General features: G+C 40.0%; 1 protein-coding gene across 1 annotated transcript; it reads right to left on the bottom strand.

Annotated features, from left to right (window-relative positions):
• Window positions 1-301: 301 nt before the first annotated feature.
• Window positions 302-4,186, bottom strand: LOC309494887 (helix-loop-helix protein 2-like). Its single transcript, XM_082164345.1, has 2 exons — window positions 3,593-4,186; window positions 302-2,418 (listed from the first exon to the last, which is right to left on the bottom strand). Exon 2 carries the CDS (start codon window positions 2,370-2,372, stop codon window positions 2,004-2,006), a length of 369 nt encoding a protein of 122 aa, XP_082020471.1. The 5' UTR covers window positions 2,373-2,418; window positions 3,593-4,186; the 3' UTR covers window positions 302-2,003.
• Window positions 4,187-18,066: the final 13,880 nt, after the last annotated feature.

Below are 18,066 nucleotides of genomic sequence, written 5' to 3'. Positions count from 1 at the left end.
TCACCAAAAGCTAATTGGAGGCAATTAAAGAGATGAGATTGGAAGTGTGGGTTCCACAAGTATCCTGCTCTTTAAATAAAGGCACACAAAGTCTGGATAACAGCAAAAGACCTACAGAAGACTCTACAAACTGTGAAATTCTTTGTTCATCCACTGAACAACATTGATTATATATATAATTTATAATTTTTTTTTTTTGTATAAGATAATGATGTATATATTCTCAATTTATTTTTAAACATAAAAAAAAAAAAAAAATCTCTCTCTCTCAAGATGGCTATATCCGAAATCCTTGTCCTTGTGGGGACATTTTTGGTCCCCATGAGGAAAACTGCTTGTAAATCATTCTTTGAGTTGTTTTTTGAAAATGCAGACAATTTAGGCTTAGGTATAGAACATACAGTTTGTACAGTATACAAATCAGTATTTATATGGAGTATCCCCATGAAACATGCGTGCGTGCATGCGTGTGTGTGTCTGTGTTTCCCACGGGAGGTGCCAGACGGCCAGTAATTTGGTTGTCTTGGCTTGTCTGGAGTAACACCTGCCCCCTCTCTGGGGAAACGGCTTTTCAGCCAAGAGGGAGAACAAGGAGCAAACACAGGTAATGCAAAACCCACACTCCAATGCTTAATGTGACTGACCACTCTTCATCTGTTTTCCACTGAATTTACAAATCTTGGCAAATTTATTTGTATTTAATCTTATTAAATTTAACAAATAGACACTATTTTATTTTAATAGATATTTGCCATTGTGATAAAAAAATCTACATGTTTTGATTGTTATTTTATTTAAAAAAGATAAACGAATAAACAACAAAATAAAGGGCATGGCCCTGAAAAGTCAAGAAAGATCTTTGGATAGCAGGTATGTTTTCACAAAAAAATAACTTACTATAACATAATGTAACTTATTGTATCATTTTATGAATATAAACATTTCAGACATCACACATGAACACATGTGAAAGAAAATGTAAGAATTATTATGTAGTTTTTGGTCATACAACAAATTGCCAGTCTATTGTCTCATAAATCATATAGGCCTACAATTCAATCGAGATTAGTGGACCATTGATTTAAATACTTGTTATTCAGAAAAGATTTCGTTGTAATAAATTTGTTGTTCTAATTCATGACAAATGGATGAGGAAAAACAGCAGATTTACCTAACTAATTGCATAAAAAAAAAAAATATATATATATAGATTTCTCAAATAAATAAACACTAAAGGTGCAAGTTGATGCTTAACATTTTTCTGATCATTACTGAATGACAGTCTAACACGCAGTAACTTTTCTTTTAGCAACATTGCCTACAACCAACGTACATTATTCTAAACAACAATCTTTCAAAAGAAAATGTAAATGACATGAATCATATCAAAACATATTCAACAAGTATAATAAATAACAAATAAATATTTAAATACGAGTGGTTATAATCTCGATGTCATAATTCAAGTGGCACTTATACGTCATTTCCTCCTGATTGAACTACTACTAACAAGATCTACAGAGCAGCTAGAGGAGAGGGGCTGTTTTTTCCCCTCACTGTTATACAGAGTGATGCAACGGGTTATCTCTGTACTTCTTTCCGTTAGAAAAAAAAAATCCATATACACATATAATAACATAAGTTATTCAATTTGTTTTAAGTCCCTCTTGACCTTATTGCATCATTTGTTCTGTGTATCTTAAAGCAGGGACCACAGTCTTAAATGGTTCACAACTCTTTGAGCAATCACCATTTTGGTTAAAGGGTTTTTTATTTCCGCTCTAAGCTATAATATCTCATTAAATTCATTAATACCTGTCTAGTGAACACTTGGGTGGTAGCCATCTTACGTGGTTTCAATCTCTTCCAATTGCACTTATAATGTAGGTAGCGCAAAAAGCCAAAATGTCAGACCACAAACTGCGAAATTAGGATACTGTGTTGTTTGCCGAAAATAGGCCCCCATGTGTCCTTGAAGTATGTTCATATATAGGGACCTTATGCTAAACATCCAACACATGATTTAGATATGAAATATAACAAATAGCTAGTCTCAGAATTTCAATCTTGGACAGCTTTTTGTCAGGAGGCAGGGTAGGTAACAGCTTCCTCAGTTCGGCAAAGGCAACATTGAAAGCTTCAACCCGGATTCTCTCACGGGTGGCATGGGCTGAACGGTATTTGGCTGTGGCGCGTCTGCGCCTCCTCTTTTCTTCCCTGCTGAGGGTTTGCGGGGCCAGAGACTTCGTCTTGCCCTCTCCCTCCATGGGCTCATCCGTGATGCAACCAACCTTAATATCGTTCAGCATAGTTTCAGCGTCTGACTGGCTCCACGGCAGATCTGAATCAGTTTGTTCTGGACTCAACATCATTTTCAGTTTCAACCAGTTTCTTATTATTTATCAGTTTCACAAAGTCCTGAAACACAAATACATACTTACAATTAGGTCAATAAAACAATAAACAAATTGTATGTTTACACAGTTTTGTATTATTTTTTCAAGATTCTTTATCTGCCTTCCCCAATGTTTTTCTCTTCTTTGCACACTCAATGGTGCCTACTTTAATAAGATATTTGCTCAAACAACAATAATATTTTCACAACAGCTCTCACAAAAAATCAATGGCCATGACACCGTAGCCTATTTGCAGAAGGTGCATAGCAAATATGCTATGCATTTTAATACAAATATGTAGTACATTTTAAAACATTTTATACCACTAATAGCTATTCGAAGAAATGCACATTTCAATTTTAAGCATCTGAATTTTGATTAGTTATTTTTAAAAGAGGCCAAAATAATAATTTTATTGTTAAAATATAACAGTTTTTGCATTTCTAATAACACACACACATCTGTTTAAAATAGACCTTGCAAACGCACAACCTCTTTTGTTGTCTATTTAAATATGTTTTCAGAACCTTCCAATATAGGGCTCCAACATGAAGTACATGCTGGAGTCATGTTCTAGCCTACAATTTAAGTCATCCATCTGTCACACTATAGGCTAACGCTTGGCGCCTGCTGCCTGACAGGACAAAACGGAACCAGAATAATAAATGGTTCAAAAGGTTAACATCTGTTGTGGTAACTTTGCTTTTAGATCAACATAAATTCTCTCTCACACAATTGATAATGGACTGCCACGTTAGTTGTAAAAGTTATCCTAAATATTTACAACAATACATGTTTCATTTATTTAAATGAGTTGGTTTAGGTGTTTGCTAGTTTAAAAAAAATAAAAAAATATGCGCAGTGTGAAAAGGCAATGGAAAACGTTAATTACTGGTGTATGAACTATATGTATACAGTGTAGGCTAACTCTAAAACGTATAAATTAAATATAAGAAAAGGTGTAAAGCAACAGTTGTACAAACTGTTGATAGTGCTTTTGCGCGGAACAGTTTTCAAAATAATTATAGCTTATTCAAAATAATTGTAGTTCTAAACATTTCACTAACAAATACATATTGAAATTACGGATTAACATATTTATAAGCTATAATAAATGTTACCTATACATTTGAGATAATACAAATATAAATATAATAGGTCAGTTAAATATAATTTTCACGCATAAATGAACAAACCGTGTTTTGCACTTGACAGCTCCAGAAAGAAGAACCTTGTCCTTTACAAGCTGTCCAACTCTTTACTCTATCCTCGCGTCTTTATGTAATTTCGTTCATTGAGCATCTTCCGGCCAAGTTATATTATATTTCCCCATTTACTCTGAGATCCTCAAATAACAAAGTGATATATGTTCCAGTTAAAATGTTCCAGATGCTGAGCAATTCTGCCTTTCACTGTTTTTCGTTTGTAAAAATAATGGATGATGCCTTCGATCTTGAGATAGAAATCTGGGAGTGATGCATCGTGACCCCGGACTCTAGACAATGGACATTGCTCTGTCGATAAAATTGTAGAAAAAGTAGTGAAATGTTGTCAGTCCTCTTGAGCGCGACTTGAGAATGAACTGGCGATAAAACAGCCCTTTAATCGAAAATCATCTCCGTTAAATCCTGTCTTCTCTTTTATTTCGCTAGAGCTCCGTCGCCTGATCAGGCTATAACGGATCAGGGGATGAGAGAATAGTTCTAAGTAAAAGCTGTTCAGAATGACAGAGGGTTGGAATACATTTGTGGGGTGGTATTGTCTAACACCGCCCCTTCGCATCATACCTTCCTCTCTTGCCCGTCTCCACCAGGTAAAACACAAACAGAAAAAAAAAAAAAAAAAAAAAAAAAAAAAAAACACACGTTTATGTACCACCCACACACGCACCCAATATAGACATGACATATTGCAATATATTTTACAGCATTTATTAACCTTTGTTAATGTTAGTTGATAAAATTGTTCATGATCATAATTAGTTCACAGTGCATTGAATAATGATAATACAAAATGTTATCAAATCATAAAAATATAGTAGTAGCTAAATGTTGAGATTAACCCTAAAATTAATAAATGCTGTGTGTGTGTGTGTGTGTGTGTGTGTGTGTAGGCCTATATAGTTAGGCCTAGGCTACTTTAAAAACAGTGAAAGATATTACCCCCTCTTATTGAGAAATGTAGAAATTCAGTAGCGAAGCAATTTTATTAATATAAGTCTTAGGGCAGCGTTGATAAGTTTCTGTGCTCCTGAATGTTTCTGAGTGTGCGCGATCTCCGATCTGTGATGTGTGTTTCAATGAAAGCAGCGCATTAATATAGAACAGTGATTAAACTGACTGGAACTGCCTGTGCATTAATCGGTTATTATGAGTTTTAATTTTTTAAACTTAATTACTTAACTGTAATGTTGCTGTTTGAGCATATAAAACAATCTGCAAGGTTACAAAGCTAAAGTCCTCTCCAAAGGGAGATATTTTACTTAACAGAATCCACTTTCCAAGAACTACAACGAACGGCCCGTTTGGACAACAAAGCAATTTTCCTGGACCTTGTTAAGTCATAATGTTCCCTCATTTAAATAATCCCCAACCATGGGATGGCCAAAAAAGCAGACAAGGCCTGGCTGAGCTGCTGCTATGTCAAAGAGATGACCAGAACCAGCAATACCAGCTATGGACAAAAGATTCTCCTGAAATGGAGCAGTTTCCATTTTGAGGGGATAATCTGTGATTACAACTTGTAATCTTGTTTTATTATTTCTAGTTGTGTTTTCTGACAAATATCATGAGAAAAAACATAACACTCAGAAAAGTCCTGTGAAATCTGCAAAGTCTGTGCATGGAATCTATTCTGCAAGATCCTCTTGTTTATGAACAATAACTTTCTCAGGGTCTGAATCAGGCTCAAATTAGTTTAAAATTGCCACCATTTGTAATATTCACAATACATTCTGTTATGTAATATAAATTAATTTTTTACAGGAACCTGAAACCTTAAGCTGACAATTTTCTAAAGTCTTTCATTGTCAATGTTTTCTTGGCACTGAGTTTTCTTCACAATAATGAGATGGTTATGAGGCTCTTGTGTCACACTATTCCCAGATCACCAAGAGGGATCACAGAAGTATGTGTGTTTGTTGATCAGGCATCTGTGTGTTGTGGTGACCAACCATGCCTAACAAGCTGATTAAACGGATGAAGGAGGCTCCACTGACTTGCTGTGGCCCTGAGCCACAAAACCGAGGGTGGGAAGACAAGGGCTAGTTGCAACTTGCTTCATATTGCCAGTATGGACCATGCATGGGGGGATGTGGAAAAGTGAAAGGTATAGACAAAGAACTGGTGGTGGCAACAGAAGAATGGGGTGAGGGAGGTTTGGGGGTATTTTGATAGACAAGTCGCCTTAAGCCATGTGTCCAAGTTGATGTGACTTTGTGTCTGTGTGCATGTGTGTATCAGAGGCATGTCATATAACAAAGGAAGGGCTATACTGACAGGAAGCACACAGGGAGTCAGTCTAATTGCACCAGGTCAGAGGGGCAGACAGAGACCTCTTGTCCTTCAACTAGAACTCCAAGAGATATATGTCAGACAAGACCAATTACAGAACACAAACAGCTTAACAACAGCTGAATCACTCTTACTCTGGACTAAAGCCACCATGGTGCACCGACCTATGATCTAAGCAAGTAAATTCACTTTACTCTCTCTACAGGTTCCCCCTTTCATCTTCACCAATATGTAATTTGTTTAATGTGTTTTTTTTTTTGTGTGTGTGTTTTTTCTTCTCTTGGACATATTTTTTCAGTTTAATAACCACCTAGAGATGCATCTAATTATAGGATAAGGTAGTTTAATTATAAATTGTGCCCAGATTCTTGTGTTTGGGTGTCATACATTCTTGTGTAGGAGGTCAATGAGATATATATCTCAAATCTAATTCTAAAAAGCTCTGAATTAACTAAGGATATAAATTATAAATTTTTTTGTACACCGTAATTAATTTTAACGTACTAAACTTGTTGTTTTTCATTCTTCGCTTAGGGGCAAAAATAAGTTTGAAATACCTTTGCATAGATATACTGTTAGCAAGGAAGCGGCGTTTAGATGAATATGTAAATATGTAATATAAACACAACAAAAATGACAGCAGTGATTAAACAGTAGTTAATGAACGCTTCTGATCATAGCAATGTGAATATGTTTGCACCAGGGGTCCGTTCTTCGTACGTCGCTAAATACATCCGAGATCAAATGACATATCCAAGACGACATCGTCGTGCTAATCATGATCTGGCTAATTAGGTTCTTCGAATATACCTGTTGTTTATGATTAGTATCGCTGGATTGAGTTATCTGAGATAACTGCACGTTCATGCGTTGGTTTAAAGGGGATATGTATGGATAGTAGACACATTGCTAAAATACTGCTATTGGCTGCTTACTGTGGCCAAAGATGTGCGCACAGATTTTCTCTGCAGAAGAGCAAGAGCTACACTTATTATAGTATATATTTTTGTATTTTAATCATTTAATAATTACTTTGTTCATTTTTAACATCAGAGCCACAACCCACTAGAACATGGGAACAAGTAAAAGTAAAGTACAAGAATATTCTATAAAAATGGTAATCTTTACTACTTATACTGTTCTTAGTCTCTAAAAAAAAAAAAAAAGCACTGTTAAGTTATGTGTTTGTCTGTTTAAAACAGCAACCAAGAAAAAGGCTGAAAAAAAAAAAAAAAAAAAAAAAAACAGGTGGTGGTCCTGCACTCATAGGCAGAAGGGCTGGCCCTTGGGTTGAATGTAAACTGACCCATTGTCCCTTAATCTTCCTTAGACCCACAACATGGACTAGTTGCAGCAACACCTTTATTACTGGTAAATGAGCTTTAAATTATCTTACTAAACTGTAAAATAATTTGTTGCTGCATTAAATTAACTAGGCCTATAATCCAAATGGCTGGTACAGTCATTTCAACTGTTAAATCTTGAGTAGAGATGAATTGCTTTGACTTGTGAAAGTGAAAACTGATAAACTTATGTTAAAGTAAAAATATTTTGCCATGAGTTATTGATCACATTTTTTTCCCAGTGTGGTTCATTGTAATGGCATTGTGTTTTCCTCTTTTGTGCAGTTTTACATAGTACACCAACACTTGTCTGAAACGTGCAGTAAGTGGACTTTTTCTAACTTTTTACATCAAAAGGGAAGAAAGTGCAAAACTTTGTAATACCCATACCCATTAGAGTTGCAGGAGTCCACATCTACAGAAAGACCTACAGAAGAGTCAGCACAAAGAAGTGATACAGAGGTGGGCAGTGTTGTACTTTTCCTTTTTATTTGTTGCATGAGGCATGTGTTGATAGTTCTTCAACAGAAAGAATAGTTTGATCAAAAGAGGACTTAATCACTGGCTTTTGTTTACAAAGAATCATTGAAATAAAACACGAAATGTGTGACAATATATTTACTAATACTAATATATCATAATGAATGTAATTTTATATTCAATAATACACTTCATAATATATAGATGTATATGTGATCAGATATAGTACTGTATGTGTAATATATTGCAGATATATTTACTCATGCAGCATAAACACATATATAGATATGTATATATGTAACACATATATTCTTATAGTTTTAGATTATTAACATTATAAATGTTTCATATTTTCAAGCTAGTTAACATAAGCACAAGCACACCTGCATGTACTAAATAATTTAGTCAAGAGACTATCACAGTGCTGAAGAATGCACAGCCATTTCTTTTCAAATATAGTATACTTATAATATTCGGCCAATCATCAACCAAACCACAGGCTCTACTCTTCAGCACAATGGGAACCCCCAAAACAAACACATACCAGAAAGCCTTTAAAAAAAACAAAAACAAAAAAAAACACATTAAATAACTCTTAATCTTAACATTTGTTTTCCTTTAACAGTCAGAAGCAAAGCATGTTGAGAACTAGAAATCCATTGTAACTTATTCCATGAATGTGTGTGTATGTGTGTGTGAACATACATTCACAAATGGGAACATGTATGTGCAATATATGTACAGAAATGATCAATACATGTATTGCAGTATATTGAAAAATATAAGCACTAGTTTCCCATTTATGGAAATTTATTATGTATATCGCATTATATTTAGCAGTATAGGCCTATTCCCATATTTTTTTGTTCCGTAAGGGACTTGCAAATAATCTCAGGGCAATGCACACAGTTTGTGCTGTAGTTAAAGTCCGACTCGTGGTTCCAAAAAATGTATGATGTAAATGACACCCTCACGAGTCACAAGAAAAATGATATCTCTCAGAAAGTATACTATCGTGCTGCGCTAAAGGACTTCCCTTATCACATCCGCTTATAAAGCCGCGATCTAATCCTGTTTACATTAAATAAGCCTGCTCCCGAGCAGGTTTAAGTTTACTGACCTGTTGCTATGACAGCAAGTCCAGGATGAGTGTCGAAGAACCAGACAATCCAAGATCATGCCAAAGCGTCAACAGTCAAATCCAGCTAACTGAATTAGCGACGTACCAGTCAAGTCATGTCACATTTGTTTATATAGCTGTAACGGTATCCACTGAAGGTGGGTAGATTTTAGAACCCATGTGCAGTTTAATGGAACAGAATACAAAACAAACTGAAACATGACAAAATTGAGTACTATATCATGACTTGACTTGACTTGACTTGACTTGACTTGACTATGAACAGACTTGAATACACTCACTGACTGCAGGTTACAACTACAAAGCTAGACAAGAGACTGATGTAACATATGAAGGGTATACAAGACACTCCTGAAAGCAATCAAACAATGAACCAATCAGAACAAAACACATGAACAAGGAAGCACATGAACAGATCACATGAGGGGAACAGGGAATCAGATAACAATAAAGGACACATGAATACGATAAACTACAAACCTAGGATAAACATGAAAGTATGAACATAAACAAAACCTAAAACAAACGTGACAATAGCACTTTATACAATAGATTGCACTGAAGGATCAGAGAAGATTTACATGTCAAAGAAGGCGGAACCCCAGAATACACCTACCTATTACGTAATCGCCATGGACCAATGGCAGTTCGAAGGTGTTTATCTGGAGTGAATTTTTCTGGAAAGTTGGCTTTGGTGAGCTGTTTTGAATTTCTGGAATAAACTCCATTTTGGCTTGATTTTGTTTGAAATTATATCACACTAGTTCGCTCTCCGGTTTTGTATGTAAGTATATCAGGACCTTAATTGCTAACTTAAATTTTGAAGTAAAATCAATCTATACATAAAATCAGGAGCTGTTACTGGCCCTATTTAAAACTAAGGTCCTTAATGCATTTCCACACTTCATCTAAAGGGATGACTTTTATGGCAACTATAGTTGTAATTTAAGCCACATAACCATGTGTTGTGCATGTGTGTTATAATGGATTGGCACATCCTTTGCTGTATTTGCCGCTCCTGGCTTGGCGTTTACAGGGGCAGCAGGCTGTGCTAATGACAGTGGAGCTGGCCAGTAGCGAACAGGAGGTGTAGGTGTGAGATCAGGGGGCCTATGGTCCCATGTGAAATTGTGACCATCACCTTGGCCCTAGCCAGCCCCTTCTACCATCTGTAGTCTCACCCCCCCCCCCCCCCCCCCCACACACACACACGCACGCACGCACGCACACGCACACGCACACACACACACACACACACACCACACCACACACCACACACACACACACACACACACACACACACACAGAGAGAGAGAGAGAGAGAGAGAGAGAGAGGCACTATATTAACATCCACAAGGGTCTCTAGCACCTGTATGCCACATCATCCTCATTTACTTATTTGACAGCTTTTTACAAGACAACTGCTCATTACTGTTTGCCAAACATTTGAATTAATTGTGAAGTTTGAGTCAACAGTATGTCCAATTTACACATATAATAAAGCCAACAAAATCATTGGGGAGAAATCTCAGAGACAAAGCATGGGATATGTGTTGGAGTCTGAACGCCCCATTAGTCAGTTAAGCCCCTTTCACACAGAGATTCCGGAAAATACACGGATAAAGTGACCCGGGATTTGACCCGGGTTCGTTTGATTTTGGTTCATTCACACTGCCAGTGATTTTCCGTAATCAGAGAGTGCGTTCACACACAACCCGTAAAAATGCCGTAAAGACATGTGACATCGATGTGACTTGTAATCTCAGCAGCGTCTTAAGTTTGCTTATGAGCTGCGATCTCTCTCTCGAGAGAAACCACGCTTGTGCATTTTTTTCTCTGATTCGATCATAAAATTGCGCTTTACGTACCGTTTCACAGCTGGCGAATGATCCCGGCTTCAGCGTCATCACTACGACATGGCATTATTACGGCTTTTGTTCACACAGCGCGCGTTCCGGGACTGAACACGGCAATGTTACTAGGTCCCGACCCGGCATCGATCCCGGCATAAATCCCGGGTCGAGTTTGCGTTCACACAGAAGGCGCTCTGGCAATTTGCCGGCAATTTCCCGGGTTCAAAGCGCTGTGTGAAAGGGGCTTTAGTGATTCAGGTGGGTGCAGATGTCTAAGCATCTGGATGTAACAATGCATGAGCTCCCATTTCTCTCTTCTCTCTACATCCATTCTAAACACCTCCACTTCAGATTTACCCTTTAGTTTACCTTTTATTATTATTTTTATTTTATTTTACATTCACTCATCTCATTGTCATTCATTCATCTCTGTATGCCCTATTTCAACTAGTCTGTCTCTTCCTATTCTCAACTTTCGGCCCATCTTCATTTTAGCTTCTCAAAAGATTCATTCTTCTTTTGTCATGCCCTTGCCCTTTCTTTCTTGCCCTTGGTTGCCTTCCCTCTTATCTTTCTGGCCCTTTGACTTGAGATGCATATAACAGAATGGATCACCCCTTGCTCTCTCTGCACTCCTCTTTAACTGACTCTTGTCCTTTTACTCAAGCTGGCTGATGGGTTCATTAAACTCATCGCCATGCCAAGTCTCTATGGTGATTTGGTTAAATCAAAGGGGTATGTGAGCAAGAGTGTATGTGTGGTCTGCAGAGGGGTAGCTTGCTACTCCCTTGGCATCTATTTTGCAAAAAGAAATAAATAATTAAACAAGTAAAATTATAATGTGAAAAAGTTATTTTCCAAATATATTAGCACTCTTAATTAGCATCTCACCACCTGGTCATTTTTAGCTGTGTCCCAATTCAGGGGCTGCATCCTCCGAAGGCCGCATTTGAAGGCTGATCGCGTCACAGTGGCACAACGAAGGCTGTCCCAAGTCGGCCTACCGGCCTACCTAATGCGGCCTACCGTCAATGTTGCCAAGTCCAAGGTTTTTCTTTTGTTGCACAGACCTGACAACCCTGCCTACCGTCCTTCTTTCCCCGGGCCGCGAAGGATAGAACGAGGAACCAACACCAGCCAAGAGAAACGAGACAGAGAGGATGAGCTGATCAATATATTTAGGGAGGACATGAAGTTTCAGAGAGACAGAGCAGGGAGAGAATGGACAGATTGTTTTCTCTTCTTGACAGATTGGTAGAGAAATAAACTTTTGGTAATGTGAATTAAAATTTGTAAATTAAACAATTGTGTACATAACTTTTTTTGTAAGTTATAATTTGTAAATGAAACAAACAATTATTTCTGTGCATTGTTTATTTTTGTAATGCAAATTATAGCTTGTAAATGTAATAAAGAAATCATATACAAAATACATTGTTCTGCACATTTTTACTTACAGTACTTTTTACAGCTATTAAAACCTGTTAAGCTTCACCAGGGCGCGGACGCACTGAAGCTTTTTATTTATTTATTTAATTCAAAGTTACTATCAGATTTAATGTTATACCTTGACAAACTATACATCATTAAAAAGATATAAGTCTCAAGTTTCAGTATTTGACCACTATTGTATTCTGAGAAACTTATAGTGACAGTTATTTCTTAATTTTTGTCAGGAGTTATGTAATGAAAAAAATGAGTCGATACCTTTAAAGGGATAGTTCACTTTGAAATTAAATTTTGGTATGTTTTAGCTTACCTCAAGGGCATCCAAGATGTAGGTGTCTTTTTTTCCGCAGTAGTTTCATTTTTGATATTTTTAGGTCAAACCGTTCTTGTCTGTCAGTCATATAATGCAGGTCGATGGTCACCACCTCAAAGAGCATGCACAGAGTCCAAATTAAAACAATTCCCCATCGTTCAAATTAAACAATTCCCCATCATAAGTACACATTGATGGCCTAAGACACGAAACGAGCGGTTTGTGTGAGAAAACGAACAGTATTTATATAGTTTTTACCTCTTGTACACAGCCACGTCCAAGTGATCTGAGAGCGCGGGCGGGTATGGATCTATATATACACTAGATGTCGCCTTGGCTACGGTTTCGTTCCAATGAACTGCCGTAGCCAAGGCGACTTCTATTGTATATATCTATACCCACCCGCACTCTCAGATCACTTTAGCTTTAGCTGCAGTGCATTTCTAGATTGCTACAGTGCCAACTTCAATTTTATTTTCATGAAGATGCTTCATAAAAATTAATTTCTAATAACTTTACAAAACTTTGAAGCTATTTATAACAATTTGTTTCATTATGACAATAATTAATTCTACATTTACAATAAACTGCCAGCTGTCAGCTTTCAAATGAGATCATACTTGTGCTTTTAGTACAAAGGGTTCTTGAACTGTATCTGTTTCAGGAGGACACATTTTGAAGGAGCCTTCGAAGGACCTTCAAATTGGGACTTGCGCCTGGTGACGCAATCGGCTATAATTTCCCCTTTAAAAAAGTCTCAGTGCGTCCTCCGAAGGCCGCTGCCTTCAAAGGATGCAGCCCCTGAATTGGGACACAGCTATTGTCACAGATCAGCCTTGTCACCTCTGCACTACATTTCCCATCACCCTCCTTGGCTCTCACCTGCACTTCATTCATGATCGCACACACCTGCACCTCATCATCAACTCCACTACTTATACACACACTTCACCCCAGTTCATTGTCCGGTCTCGATGACACATAGTGGACTAATCTCCCTGTCTCCAGCGTCTCTATTCCCACCTTTGTTCATCTGCCTCGTTACCCACGGTATAAACCATCATCCTCACCCTCTGTTGTTTTCAATAAAACTCTGTTCACCGACCATCTTCCTTTCCTGTGTCTGCATTCCGTAACAGAAGACTGGAGCAGTACCGAAAATATAGATCCTGCAGTGCTTTTGCTTTGCATGGACCAGGACCATCTTTCTCTGCTGTCTACCTTGCTGCTGGTTTGCGTCTGTATGCTCCGTATAGCTTTCTGCTTTGAATCTCTATTTACTATCATTCCTTGTTGTTTATATTGCTAAATATAACTTACTCATCAACATACACTGAACAAAATTATAAACGCATAGACAGAGCCAGAGAATGCAACACTTTTGTTTTTACCCCCATTTTACACAAAAGGCCGATTTCTCTCAAATATTGTTCACAAATCTGTCTAAATCTGTGTTAGTGAGCACTTCTCCTTTGCCGAGATAATCCATCCACCTCACAGGTGTGGCATATCAAGATGCTTATTAGACAGCATGATTATTGCAGAGGTGTGCCTTAGGCTGGCCACAATAAAAGGCCACTCTCAGTTTTATCAAACAGCACAATGCCACAAATGTCACAAGTTTTGAGGGAGCTTGCAATTGGCATGCTGACTGCAGGAATGTCCACCAGAGCTGTTGCCCGTGACATGAATGTTCATTTCTCTACCATAAGCCGTCTCCAAAGGCGTTTCAGAGAATTTGGCAGTACATCCAACCGGCCTCACAACCGCAGACCACATGTAACCACACCAGCCCAGGACCTCCACATCCAGCATCTTCACCTCCAAGATCGTCTGAGACCAGCCACCCGGACAGCTGCTACAACAATTGGTTTGCATAACCAAAGAATTTCTGCACAAACTGTCAGAAACCGTCTCAGGGAAGCTCATCTGCATACTCATCATCCTCATCGGGGTCTCAACCTGACTGCAGTTCGTCGTCGTACAGGGCCGTGCACAGGCCTTTTGAGGGGCATGTGTTGAAACTGAAAAAGGGCACCCCCCTCCCTTTTTTAATATTAAGATTATTTAGTAAGCTTACATAAAAAGAAGAAATGGTCACATCTTCATGACAAATTCAATAACACAAAATAATAGTCTCAAAAGCTTTAGATTTATTCACTAATAATAACAACCATAATAATAATAGATAATATTATTATCTCTCACCCTAATGCAACTCTCACCCTAACGCTTTTTAACGCTAAGCAGCTTTACAGTGATAATAGGAAATTAAAGTAACAGATTGTTTTTGGCTTTACAGCAGCTCTAGAATAAAGTTATTGTCCAGCTAAAGTTAGTTTTGATTGACTCACTTCCGTTGCAAAGATCATTAGTAATTAACTTAGGGGCCGCTTACACAACACTGTTCTAACAGAAAACACTTAATGCACTCCGACCTTCTCATTTCTAGGACAACAGTGCCTGGTGGCTTGAGAACGCAAACCTTGAAATAGGTTCCAAGGTGCAGGCGTAGAATAATTGTGGGGGAAAAAATCACCTCCGCACAAACTTTAAAAACATGAATCTGTGAAAACACAGACAGCGTGCACATGCGTATTACGTGTTTAGTCTATAGGTATGCTCATTTGAATATATACACTGAACAAAATTATAAACGCAACACTTTTGTTTTTGCCCCCATTTTTTGCCTTTCGAAAACCAGTCAGTATCTGGTGTGACCACCATTTGCCTCACGCAGTGCAACATCTCCTTCGCATAGAGTTGATCAGGTTGTTGTATGTGGCCTGTGGAATGTTGGTCCACTCCTCTTCAATGGCTGTGCGAAGTTGCTGGATATTGGCAGGACCTGGAACATGCTGTCGTATACGCCAATCCAGAGCATGAAGCATGAAGGATTCCAATGAAGTCATGACCGGGCCGTTGGCGTGCCAGATGGATTGGGCCCAATGGAGTGCGCATCCAGATAGCAGGGAAATCATGAAGGCGATACGTGCCCATTCGGTGGAGAAAAGCTGTGGTTGCATTTCAAAATATAGGGAACATTGTAGAAGGAACCCGCTGCAATCCTCCGCCTCACCGTTGTATGTCGCTGGTCGGGCCGTGGGACTGGCAGAGGCAGGTGGTGAAGGAGCAGGTGGTACAGAGGGGAGAATTTGCTGAACCGCCTGCACAGGTTCGGCAAACTAATTCGGTCCCGCTGGTTTCAACAGGGCTCTGCATGATGGTCTGGTCTTCTCTCACAAACACAGGAGGAGACAGACAGGTTTAGGTGCACACAGTGTTTAATTAAAAGCAGAGTGGTGGTGGAACAACGGAAACCAGATGATGGTGAGAGGATGGTGACTTAGCTGGCGATGACTTAAGTGGATTCTCTGTGCAGGTGACAAGTGAACACAAAGACAGGCGATCTGGATCAGGATGACGGACAGGAGACTAGATACAGGACAAGATTTATTTTTAATCACGCCCTCAGGGAAGGTGATCCATGCACTGTGTGCGTTTGTGCTGGATCACCTCCCATGGTCTCAGGTGAGTAGATTGGTAAGGAGTCTGACATAAAGCAGTGTATACTGCAACGAGACCAGACAAGGAGTGAATGGGGCATATAAAGGGTGTGTTGATGAGGGAGTGCAGGTGCAGTGAGTCAGTACTCTGGTGATTGTGAACGAGTGGGCCGGTCCTGGTGATTGAGTGATGATTGGGGCTGTGACGGTGTGGCTAACTCTGTGACAGTACCCGCTCCTTCATGGCCGATGGCTGACGGACTCTGCGACGGGGTGCTGGACGGTCAGTGTGATCTTTGTGGAACTGGGTGAGTAAAATGAAACATTTATATAGATGAAACAGTTATTTTGTGTTGTGAAAAGGATACTTTGTGATTTTGAGTATTGTACTAACGTCTCGGGTTATGACTATAACCCTTGTTCCCTGAGAAGGGAACGAGACACTGCGTCGTTGAAAACGACTCTTTGGGGACGCTCCCTTAGCGTGCGCCTCTGAAGTATGAATGAAACTATTCCAATCCTGATTGGTGTTGCGTCATGACGTAACATGTGACGGCATAACCGGATGCATAAAAGTGACGCCGGCCACACACACATTAGCCTAGCGATGAAGCAAGCCGCTCTCAGGCCTAGAGGGGCGTGGCAGGACGACGCAGTGTCTCGTTCCCTTCTCAGGGAACAAGGGTTATAGTCATAACCCGAGACGTTCCCTTTCGAGGGAACTCGCACTGCGTCGTTGAAAACGACTCTTTGGGGAACGAATGCCCACTAGGCCACGCACCGAGAAAAGGCCTGCCCTAGGGTGAAACTGATCTCAGGCACCCAACTAGGACGAGAGCACACGTGCGCCAGGCGTACTAGGGAGGTGCAGACTATAAAACCTGATAAAAGTGTGCGGGGTAGCCCAACCGGCTGCCTCACAGATCTCCTGGAGGGGCACTCCCGAGAGGAGGGCCCTAGAGGACGCCATGCCTCTAGTAGAATGAGCCCTTATGGCAAAAGGTGAAGGCAAATTGCGCACTTTGTAGGCTGAGGCAATAGCCTGAACAATCCAATTACTAATAGTTTGTTTGGAAGCAGGGAGCCCCTTTTTAGGTGACCCAAAACACACTAACAGTTGGTCCGACCTCCTCCAAGAAGAGGACCTCTCGAGGTAAATGCTCAGAGCTCTGACAGGGCAGAGCAGAACGAGCCTCTCTTCTTCCGCCGACACATGAGGTGGAGGATGAAATGCCTGCAGGACCGTAGACCGTGCCGTGTTAGAAGGCACCTTAGGCACATAGCCAGGTCTCGGGTGTAGAATGGCCTTAACTCCGCCAGGGGCAAACTCCAAGCAAGCTGGTGTTACTGCCAGAGCTTGAAGATCTCCCACCCTCTTTAGAGAGGTAATAGCCAAGAGAAAAGCCATCTTGAACGTCAGGTCCTTGGGCGAAGCCGACTGAAGGGGTTCGAAGGGGGCCAGGGATAACCCTTCAAGAACCACCGCCAGGTCCCAGGCAGGAACCCTGGACCTGGTTGTCGGTCTCATCCTCCATGCACCACGGAGAAAACGAATGACCAGCTGGTGCCTCCCCAGAGGCCCATCACTCAATGGTGCATGGAACGCCGCAATGGCAGCCACGTACACCTTAAGTGTGGAAGGGGAGAGACCCGCAGAGAAACGATCTTGAAGAAACTCCAGAACTGAAGCCACCGGGCAGTTAACTGGATCTAACTCATGTTCTCTACACCAAGTGGAAAACACATTCCACTTGAGGCCATATAATCTCCTAGTAGACGGAGCCCTGGAGCTAAGTATGGTTTCAACCACCCCGGCTGATAGACCAGCATCTAGGTACCGAACCCCCTCAGGGGCCAGACCCACAGTTTCCACAGCTCTGGACGAGGGTGGAATATTGTGCCCTCTGCCTGAGACAACAGATCCCTCCTCAGAGGAATCTGCCACGGCAGCTATCAGGAGTGAAATTATGTCTGAAAACCATACTCGGGCCGGCCACAACGGGGCTACCAGAAGAAGACTGATGCCCTCCTGACGGACCCTCTCCAGGACTCCCGGGAGCAGAGCGATCGGGG

The sequence above is a fragment of the Leuciscus leuciscus genome, assembly GCF_965113295.1.
Source record: "Leuciscus leuciscus genome assembly, chromosome: 3".
NCBI lineage: Eukaryota > Metazoa > Chordata > Actinopteri > Cypriniformes > Leuciscidae > Leuciscus > Leuciscus leuciscus.
Note: the sequence above shows the minus strand (reverse complement) of the source record. Positions and strands in the feature narration are given on the sequence as shown.

Bases quoted from the DNA above. Each gene is read 5' to 3' on its own strand.
- LOC309494887 (XM_082164345.1), bottom strand. From the start codon at position 2,372: ATGATGTTGAGTCCAGAACAAACTGATTCAGATCTGCCGTGGAGCCAG.